This window comes from Austrofundulus limnaeus, unplaced genomic scaffold (genome assembly GCF_001266775.1).
Source record: "Austrofundulus limnaeus strain Quisiro unplaced genomic scaffold, Austrofundulus_limnaeus-1.0 Scaffold4, whole genome shotgun sequence".
Taxonomy (NCBI): Eukaryota; Metazoa; Chordata; class Actinopteri; order Cyprinodontiformes; family Rivulidae; genus Austrofundulus; species Austrofundulus limnaeus.
This window is the reverse complement of record NW_013952406.1, coordinates 4,607,495-4,617,863: the sequence shown is the minus strand read 5'-3', so window position 1 is coordinate 4,617,863 and position 10,369 is coordinate 4,607,495. Positions and strand designations below refer to the sequence as shown.

The window sequence follows — 10,369 nt, the reverse complement described above, 5'->3', positions numbered from 1 at the left end:
TTTGCCAATATCGCCCAACCCTACTAACCTCAAGTCTCGCTGTTTAAATCTGTAGCTCCGTGTGTTTACAGCTCAAAAAACACAAGTCCAGTTGCTTCGTCTTTTTACTTTTCATTTTCCACGTAGATAGTTTGATAATAACGATGTCCAGCCTGGGTCGCGGAGAGTATCGATCCTAAAGTTAGCTACTTGGTCGATACTTTTTTCCAGCTCGTAGTTTCGTTCAAAAAACAAAAAAAGCTTCACTGGAGCATCCCGGTCAGAGGCAGCTTCAGATATAAACACTGAACTAAAAAAGCATGACAGATAATTATTTAATCGGCTCTGATTAAACAAAAACTTCTGATTCGATGTGCAAAATGTAGCATCCATGCTAGCTCTGTAAACAAACAAGCCGGCTGATGAGACGTCACGTCTTTTACTGCGCATGCGTGTCACATCAGTGCTGTGGAGCGTTCACACAGGGGTCTGATGCAGGTCACATTTAAAATGTAATGTGAACGTTCACACAAAAAGATTGGATTTTTTCAAAAAATCAGAACTGAGCATTAAGACTTGCAGTGTGAACGTAGCCTATAAGTCATATCACTTGTCTCCTTAATGAGCCTAAAATTTGATACATGATTGAAGTAGCACAAAGTGTGTGCAAGTAGTTAAATTTCACTTAACGTACGAAAAAACAGGTAAACATTACTCTGAATGCTGATTCAGCATTCAACAAATCATTTAGATTTAAAGTGTAAAAGTGTTGTGAACTTTTGTTTGTAATCAGAACTTTCTTCATATAAGTCATCACTTTTCATGTCACTCTAACAGAGTTCAGCGTTTTCCAGTATGGTGCAGGACCAGGGCGTGGCCACCATGTTTGAACTCTCCGTGCCGTTTCGCCAGCAGCACTTCTTGTCCGGGCTGCTGCTCAGTGAGCTCTCTCTCATTCTCGATCCTGAAGGCGAAGGGTGGGTTCTTTGTGTAAATTTCCTAACTCTGTTTAACCTAAAACATAAAGAAACTTCAAGCATCCTGTGAGAACTACAGCAGAAACGACTGACAAACGTATATTATTACCTTCAGGGTTTTCTTCCTCCATAAGAAGGCCATCAGCGCCRTCCACTCTCTACTGTGCAGCCACGATGCGGACCCCCGCTACAAGGACTCTCAGGTCAGAGCTCACCTGGCTAAGCTCTACCTGCCGCTCGTCCCCATCGTCATGGAGACGCTGCATCAGCTCCACGACTTCTGTGGTCAGTAGAGTTCCGTGTTAGTTTTCTTACACACGAGTATTTCAGTTGCAGCGGCGTGGAACACCTGACAGTCCTCKTCTCGTTTCTTTGTAGACTCGTCTGCCCGCGTCCGTCTTGCCGTCACCGTCGCTGAAGATGCTGACACAGACAGCAACATTATTAGTCAGTCTGTTGCCATGGCAATCGCAGGCTCTCCTTTGCCGCATGCCAAAGCAAACCCGTTTTTGCTCCCCTCAGTGGTAAGTGATAGCAGCAAGGGTCAAYGTGTTCTCCTGGGCCCTACAGGCTGATGGGTCAGAGATGGGTCTCTGTGTCAAACCAAGCTGCTTCWRTTTCTTCTTTTAATGTTTTGTTTTTCGTTTGAAGGTTGTTTGCTCGTTTTGTCCTGCATGTGGCTCTCTGTGTCCTTTTATCTTCTTAAGATGATCTGATCTTTCGCTTCTGTTTTCACCCTCACCAGGCCACTCGGCARTCCAGCTCTCTGTCTGCTGAGTGCAGCCGGACCCTGCTGGTGTGTTTCCTGTGGGTGCTGAAGAACGCAGAYGCAGCTCTCCTGGAGCGCTGGGTTTCTGATTTGTCTGTACTACAAATCAACCGTTTGTTGGACCTGCTTCATCTCTGTGTCTCCTGCTTTGAATACAAGGTACAATAACCAGGAACTTTCAACACGTTTAGGAGCTTTTTTATTATTCCTCTCATGTAGTAGTGAAAGGCAGGAGAATTCCTGCAATAAACAGGAGTTGAAATCTATTTCAAAAACCARAGTTGTATAAAGTAGCACAAAGTGATACTTGAGTAAAAGTACAAGTATCTTACCAAAAAATTACTTTGGTAAAAGTTAAAGTTTCCTTTAGGAATATTACTTGCGTAAAAGTCTTAAAATATTTGATATGTTTTGTACTTAAGTATTAAAAGTAAAAGTATTTATTTAAAATGAGCAGTTAGATTTTCTGTAATGACATTTATAAGGAGGTGACCTCCCCAAAAAACTGCAGAAATGACTGTTGTATTAAAATAATTAATTGATGTTAAATTTAGGATGCACTAGTCCAGCTGTTTCAGTTTATATACATATATCAAGGCTGCTCAAACCTTTTCCCCAAAATGAAAATCTATCTGAGGGCTGCAGCCAAATGCAATAATATAATTCATGAAATACAAATAGTCCTTTTATTTTAATGATTATGTCCTGCCGAAATGTGACATGATTTGTTTGTGTACAAACTAATAAGGTATCAGAGTTTTATATACTGTATTTGTACTTCTCACTCAACCACAGTTAAAGTCACTCTATCTAGGAGGCAGGAAGGAAGAAGTATTTGTACTTAGTTACTTTACAACTCTGTCAAAAGCATTTAATTTGTCGTCATGCTGGGATATTTACAGGATCTTAAAAAGTGTTAAATTTAATAATTTCTGTTTTAGGCCTTAAAAGTCTAGATTAGTCTAACTAAATTTAAAATAAAGTATAAAGATTATTTGTTACAGAAATAAACTAAGTTTTGACTGTTTGTTTGCTGMTGCTAGAGTTTTGTTACAAAGTTGGTTAGAATTTCATTGGAATTTTTGTTTTATAAAATCTGTAAGAAAGATGTTGATTTGATTTTGATAATGTATGAATAAAAAGTGAAGGTATAAAAAGCTCAGGCTTCTACCTACACTTTTTGCCTTGTCTTTTTGACACTGACAGGAATTTAAAGATTGTGTATTACCTTATTTCTGTATTTTTTTATTTCTGTAGTTGTTCAGATGAACTGGTTTTGGTGATTTTTTTATATTCAAACAATAAACACTGACTTTATACTTTATTTTCCAATTTAGCATCTAAATTACATTTAGTTCCATCATAAATTTATACGCTCTCATACGTAAACACCAGATGTTTAACAAAACCTGATTGGTCCAGATGTTTTCCACGGTTGAATTGCTGTTCACAGCTATGCATCACAAACTGGGATTTCCTGCTGGAAATGTGTTCTCGTGGCGTGAAATTCAAGGATTTCCAGTTAAATCAGCTTGAAAACGCATGAATCTGTCACTATACGAACTGTACATTTCTTCTGCCTGATTGTGAACAACATCTTTTCAGGGGAGGAAAGCTCTGGAAAGGATCAACAGCCTGACCTTTAAAAAGTCTCAGGACATGAAGGCCCGCCTGGAGGAAGCTATCCTGGGTACTATAGGAGCCCGACAGGAGATGGTCCGCCGCTGTAAAGGTAAATAGACCGAAGACACAATATTATAGCTTTAAATTTTCCAATTTGTTCACTGAAACTTTTTTATTCTTACAGAGAGAGGTCCTTATGGCACCCAGGAGAATGTCAGGTGGAGGAAAAATGTCACTCACTGGAAACAAAACACAGACAAAGTTGACAAGTATGTCCTGTTATTGCACCAGAGTCATTGCTAACTTCTGGTATTCTGTTTTTATATATGAAAAAYGAGGATGATGATTGTAAATATGATCTTCCAGGAGTAAGGCTGAGATGGAGCAGGAGTCTGTGGTGGATGGAAATCTGGCCACTGAGGCCTCACTGATCGTCCTGGACACGTTAGAGATTATAGTAAAGGTAAAAAAAATCCCTCAGGATTGCTCATTTTATGTTGATTTTATTTTCTGAAGTTTCTGTCCTCTTTCAGACTGTGGTTGCGTCYGAACTGAAAGAAAGTGTTTTAGGCGGGGTTCTGCGAGTTCTTCTCCACAGCATGGCAGGCAACCAGAGCGCCCTCTTCCTGCAGCATTGCTTCACTACACAGAGGGCTCTTGTTTTCAAGGCAAGAACGCTTCCTGTTGGTGGACAGTTGATTTATTCAGTGTTGATTTATTATTTTTTCACAAAACTTTTTTCCTGAACTTTCAAATTACAAAAAATAAAAAAAGTTGTATTGATTTTAGATTTTTTTTGACATCACTTCTAGGTAAATGTTATTAAAAACGTCTGTTGTGTGCAGTTCCCAGAGATGCTCTTTGAGGAAGACACGGAGCTTTGTGCAGATTTGTGCCTCCGCCTCCTCCGCCACTGCAGCAGCAGCGTCGGTCCGGTCAGGAGTCACGCCTCGGCTTCTCTTTACCTGCTCATGAGGCAGAACTTTGAGATCGGAAATGTACGTTTGAAATGTTCTGCTAAATAGCTTTGTGTTGTTTCTCTAACATCATAACTCTACCAGTCATGTAGTTTATTTTCCTTTTTGTATCAGAACTTCGCTCGAGTAAAGATGCAGGTCACCATGTCTCTGTCCTCACTGGTGGGAATGTCACAGAACTTTAATGAAGAGCATCTTCGTCGGTCGTTAAAGACCATCCTGACATACGCCGAAGAAGACCTCGAGCTGCGGGACACACCTTTCCCAGAGCAGGTAGGTGACCGCTAAGACTGTGTCAGGCTGTTTTTTCTAAATTGCTCAAATGGAAAAATGTGATAATGTGATGTTTATGCAGGTCCAGGATCTGGTCTTCAACCTGCACATGATTCTTACTGACACTGTTAAGATGAAAGAGCATCAGCAGGATCCTGAAATGCTCATCGACTTGATGTACAGGTAATAAAATGCTCGTGAATGAGGCAGATGAACAGAGAAAGCGTTGAATAAAACTCTTGTTTGTTTCAGGATTGCCAAAGGCTACCAGAACTCTCCTGACCTGCGCCTGACCTGGCTTCAGAACATGGCAGGGAAACACTCGGAGCGAGGAAACCACGCCGAGGCGGCCCACTGTCTGGTCCACAGCGCTGCRCTGGTGGCAGAATACCTCAACATGCTGGAGGACTGCCGCTACCTGCCTATTGGTTGTGTCACATTTCAGGTCAGTTCGAGCAGCTCAGTTCAGTAATTCGTAGATAATTATGTCAACTGAACAACCATTTTTACATTCCAATTTCTCTTGTTTCTCTCCCAGAATATCTCCTCTAATGTGTTGGAGGAGTCAGCCATATCTGATGACATTTTGTCTCCGGAGGAGGAAGGCATTTGTGCCGGGAAGTATTTCAGCGAGTCAGGTCTTGTGGGCCTCATGGAGCAAGCAGCTGCCTCTTTTAACATGGTACGACTCACATTCTCTGACTCTGCTGTGACCGGCGGCGTGCGGTCAGATGTGGCAAGGTTACAGCCTTAACACGGCTGAAAAACATTAGTGTAAGAAGTTATTTCATTATATTTTCACTGCAGGCGGCCATGTATGAGGCTATAAATGAAGTCTACAAGATTCTGCTGCCCATCCATGAAGCCAACAGAGACTTTAAAAAGTTGTCAACTGTCCACGGGAAGCTGCAGGATGCTTTCAACAAAGTCTACAACCAAGTTAGTCAACAGGATCACTTAAAAATAAAACTAAAATCTTCAYTTTATCTTGTTTCTAATGTTTGTCTTCTCATGTCTGAATGTTTCAGAGTTCAGGATGGGAGGTAACAAGTTCATTACTTATATTCAGTTTAAAATCAGATAAATACTGTGGTGTTTTCTCCTTTTGTATTGACTTTTTTATATTTTCTTTTTTCTATTTCTACGTGGATGACGTGTTAATGGTGAGTGAAAACTCAACAGTTTCCTTCCTTTTTTTGGATTTTATTTTATTTTTTTGTTCAAAACTGTTTTGCACTTTTTGCATGCTTTCATGATCAAGATTTTATATCCAAAATCTGCTTAATTGTCCTCAAATTAAACGGCAACATAAATGTAGTTTTCCCATCTCTACCAGCTGATTTCACTCATTTCAATTYATKTATTTTTTWTCCTTCCACAGTCTTTAGAGAATGTTTGGGACGTACTTCCGTGTTGGTTTTTATGGTTGCCAGTTTGGAGACTTGGACGAGCAGGAGTTTGTCTACAAGGAGCCTTCCATCACCAAATTAGCTGAAATCTCCCACAGGCTTGAGGCAAGTTGATGTATTTTGATGCTAATAAAAGTGTTCTTAGAGATTTATGAGGAACGTCTACCTGAATATATGTTTCTTTGTTGATCAGGAGTTCTATTCAGTGAAGTTTGGTGATGATGTAGTGGAAATTATCAAGGACTCCAACCCAGTGGATAAAAGCAAACTGGATCCTAGTAAGGTAAGAAAACATCTTTATTTTTGTTTTACACGTAATTTCTAGACTATAAGCACAGAGTATAAGTTGCAGGATGAGCCAAATTATGAAAAAGAGTGGGACATATTCCAGAAAATACGGTAATAATGTAAAAAAAATGTCTACCCGTACTCTCACAGGCCTACCTCCAGATCACCTATGTCGAGCCTTTCTTCGACACATATGAGCTAAAAGAAAGAATCACYTACTTTGATAAGAACTACAACCTGCGCACCTTCATGTACTGCACCCCCTTCACGCTGGACGGCCGGGCTCACGGAGACCTGCACGAGCAGTACAAACGTAAAACCATCCTTACCACGTCTCACGCCTTCCCCTACATAAAGACCCGCATCAACGTGATCCACAAGGAGGAGGTCGGTGTCTGTTTCCAAACWATCAGATGTTTATAATAAAACACTCTGAGTAATGCCACTTTTGTTTTTGCTTTCACAGATTATCCTTGTGCCCATGGAGGTGGCAATCGAAGACATGCAGAAGAAGACCCAGGAGCTGGCTTTTGCCACGAATCAAGACCCTGCAGACTCTAAGATGCTTCAGATGGTGCTGCAGGGCTGCGTGGGCACGACTGTCAACCAGGTGCCTGATTGGATTTATAGCCTTTATTTGTTTAAAACTTCAAAAGCAAACCTWCTCAAGTTCCCATTAAAACCAGGCTTCAGTTCTGGGCCAGTTTTTATACATTCCTCAGCCAGTATGTAACAGCTTCTCCCCTTGCACAGGGTCCCCTTGAAGTGGCGCAGGTCTTTCTTTCGGAGATTCCCGATGATCCAAAGCTGTTTCGCCATCACAACAAACTGCGTCTTTGCTTTAAAGACTTCACAAAGAGGTGATGACACACGCCGCACCCCGGGCACGGACCAACGTGTAACTAAGAAAAACAAACCCAGACTCTCTGCGTCCTCTCTGCTATTTGTCGTGCAGGTGCGAGGACGCCCTGCGCAAGAATAAAGCCCTGATCGGGCCGGACCAGAAGGAGTACCACCGAGAGCTGGAGAGGAACTACCACAAACTGAAAGAAGCTTTGGGTCCTCTCATCAACCGCAAGATCCCCCAGCTGTACAGAACGCTGCCAGCTCCGGCCACACAAACACAACGGTAATCTGAGCCATTAACACAAGGACACACAAAATGAGCTCATACTTTTTCTCGAAATGCAACAATAGAGAAACATAAAACCAAATGTAAAACCACGTACTCACCCTGCTGCAGTTCTTGATAAAACTTGGTGAACTGATTACAGAACTAAAGCTTGTTTGACTCTGGAAATTATCACCATATGTTTTTTTGTTGTTGTTTGTTTTTCATCATCCTGTGGCTGAAGGTTTGTGTTTACATGTGAGAGTCAGTGGACCAAACAGAGCTGGAGACAGTGGTAGAATGATGTTACAGGGCAATAGAAAATACAAATGTATCAATTATTTGATTGAGCAAACTTCCAAATACACGCTGAAATATTTAGCTGTGGGTAAACTTATTGTTCTGCTGGTTTCTTATATAWTAATGTGAACTCTATGAAGGGTTCACATTATAGAGATGATCCATTTTTCTTCCATCTGTTTTTCATCATGTATCTCCTTTCACACATTCATGTATCAAAACATTTAGCTTCTTCAGGACATTCCGGTTATGACTCTTGGTATTTCAGGAATTTATACCTTTTTTTTTTTTTTAGATATTTAGTCTTTTCGACCATTTTTGTWATCATTTAAAATTGAATAGAACTGCCTTCAACATCCTTAAACTAAATAGTTCAACCTTTTCTACACTTTTCACCATTTATTCTGGATCTGCTTTTTTAATCTTTGTGCTATTTTGTTTACCTGCAGTTTTTTTTATAGAAATGTTAGCTTTTTTGTGTTTTTCAGCTATATTTCTGCTATTTTAGTTCATTTTTGTGCTGCTATCAGCTTCTTTCTGTTAAATTAAGCTTTTTATGCTATTTTCAGTTGTTTTCTGCAATTTTTTTGCTACATATTTAGTGAATTTTAGCCTTTTTTGGCTAATTTACATGAAATTGCAACATTTTCTGCATTTTTTCTGCAAAAATTGTTCAGAATTAAGCATTCATGCTGCATTCTCGCAGAAAATGCCAATTATTTAGTATTTCAAGTGTTGTTTCCTAAAAAAAATTAAAAATCAAAAGCATTCCTTGAAAAAAAATAAATCACTTCACCTGCCACCTTTCATGACAGTTTTAAACTAAGATCATCTTATGTTGAGAACCGATTGAGTTGTAGTCTTTTTGATCCAACTTTAGAAATAACTTCATTGGAATTTTTTCAGTGGTTCATGAGATATTTCGCTAACAAAAACAGTAGTCTCTGCTACTACCACTCCATATCTAAACACAACATCAGTAAAATTGCCSATTATAGCAGTGATTCGTGAGGTATTTTGCTAACAATACACAGAAACACGAGCAAAATTACTCTTTCACATTCAAAGGCGAGTGATAAAAGGAGCATTTCCCCATGCCAAACTAATACTGTAATATTAATTTTACAGAGAAAAAAAGAAACCTTTAGTAACTGTCTCATTCTGCCTCACAGAAACTCCTACACCAGGTCCAGTTTCCGCAGAGTCGACTGCTGAGGAGCGGAAAACTGGAAATCCCAAAACGGCAAGCTGTAAAAACGATCACATCTCATCCATTCTTATCGCTCCCCCCTCCCCCGCCACTACACACCAGCTGTCTCTCTCACACACACACCACCCTCTTCCTCGTTATTTTACCCCCTCTCCCCCCCCCTCCACCTGCCCAGCCTCCCAGTCAAGCCTCAATCCCACCCAGCACCACCACACACACGCAGACACACACTGCTAGTTGTCACCTCTTTCCCTGCTGAACCATCGCCACCAGTCTCACACCTCTGTTAGAAAAAAAAAAAACAATCTCAGCTGTTTACACTGGAAGGGTATCTGCTCTGTAAACATTGTCATTTGGTTGTGAGGCTCTTCAGATGCCAGAAAGCTTTCCAAAGTAATCCACTCACTGAACTGACGACCCAAAGTAATCTGTTTGAGCTCAATCTGGCTACAACAGTCGTTTTTCTTTACCAGACTGCAGCAACCAAACATGTTGTGATCCAATTCCAAGCAGCCTGTTTGGTGTCATGACGTGTTTTTTTTTTGTAAAAAATTTTTTTAAGCTAACTCTGGTAATAGCCACGACCAAAGTTTAAAGTTTTGTGTTGCGATGAGCTTTCGTTTGTTGTAAGCAGACCAAATAACTGACATTCCTCCCTTCTCGAGTTGTAACATTTATCTGCTCTCGTCTCTCGTTAGGATATTTCAAKAGGTCTCGTTCTGTGCAAGCTCCGRTCTCAGGCTTGTAAATAAGGAAAATGCCAGAATCGAGGTGTTTAAATGTTTGTTTTTTTCTTTTTAGCTTTTAAACTGTGAAATTCTGTGTAATGCACTGCAAACTCATTAGATGTTTATTGCAGAAACACTGCCGTCAGTCAAACAAACATCTTTAAACTCTAGTATCATCCTGAAGTACTGAATATGCTTAGACAGTGAGATCTGTGCTGTTATAAAGCACCCTACATGTTCATTTAATGCCCATCTCTGTTTATCAAAGATTTCTTTGTTTTTATAGGCCTTCCCTACTACTGTATGCATTAAATTGCACTGTTATATAAAAAAACTGGCACACTAACTCTGTAATAATGAAACTATACTGTTTGCCCTTTTATTTTATGCATTTATGATGAAAACTGTTTTTTTTACCATTTAGTTTTTTATTTATTTACCTTGTCTTCTATTAAAACGTTCTTTCTACAGATCTGACTCCTCTTTATTTGTAGCATTTTGCAACTGAAAGGTACTCAAGTTATTTAATTCTTATTTTACTGTTGATTTTATAGGTTTAATGAAATTACTGATTGTTTTTAAATGTTTTGTGTACCTTTAATTTGAGATTGTAACTAACTCGTTTTTAAATGTGTTAACATAAAACCTACAATGAGTTGCATTATTTTAATTTCAATATAAATTTCAATCTTCAAGCAGGTTTTATGGTTCTGGATGTATTATAT

General features: G+C 39.7%; 1 protein-coding gene across 3 annotated transcripts in view; it reads left to right on the top strand.

Annotated features, from left to right (window-relative positions):
- Positions 1–10,116, top strand: part of dock6 (dedicator of cytokinesis 6) — a gene marked incomplete in the record, with an annotated part of 33,574 nt that extends 23,458 nt beyond the window's left edge. For all 3 annotated transcript variants that reach the window (XM_014024275.1, XM_014024283.1, XM_014024268.1), the window contains 22 exon segments: positions 817–956; positions 1,072–1,241; positions 1,335–1,480; positions 1,702–1,884; positions 3,331–3,457; positions 3,533–3,617; positions 3,715–3,811; positions 3,882–4,016; positions 4,194–4,346; positions 4,440–4,598; positions 4,681–4,781; positions 4,851–5,043; positions 5,137–5,280; positions 5,406–5,537; positions 5,627–5,641; positions 5,987–6,112; positions 6,201–6,290; positions 6,446–6,682; positions 6,762–6,905; positions 7,049–7,155; positions 7,251–7,424; positions 8,879–10,116. In XM_014024275.1, the coding sequence (XP_013879729.1) occupies positions 817–956; positions 1,072–1,241; positions 1,335–1,480; positions 1,702–1,884; positions 3,331–3,457; positions 3,533–3,617; positions 3,715–3,811; positions 3,882–4,016; positions 4,194–4,346; positions 4,440–4,598; positions 4,681–4,781; positions 4,851–5,043; positions 5,137–5,280; positions 5,406–5,537; positions 5,627–5,641; positions 5,987–6,112; positions 6,201–6,290; positions 6,446–6,682; positions 6,762–6,905; positions 7,049–7,155; positions 7,251–7,424; positions 8,879–8,921 (2,901 nt within the window).
- Between the last annotated feature and the right edge of the window lie 253 nt (positions 10,117–10,369).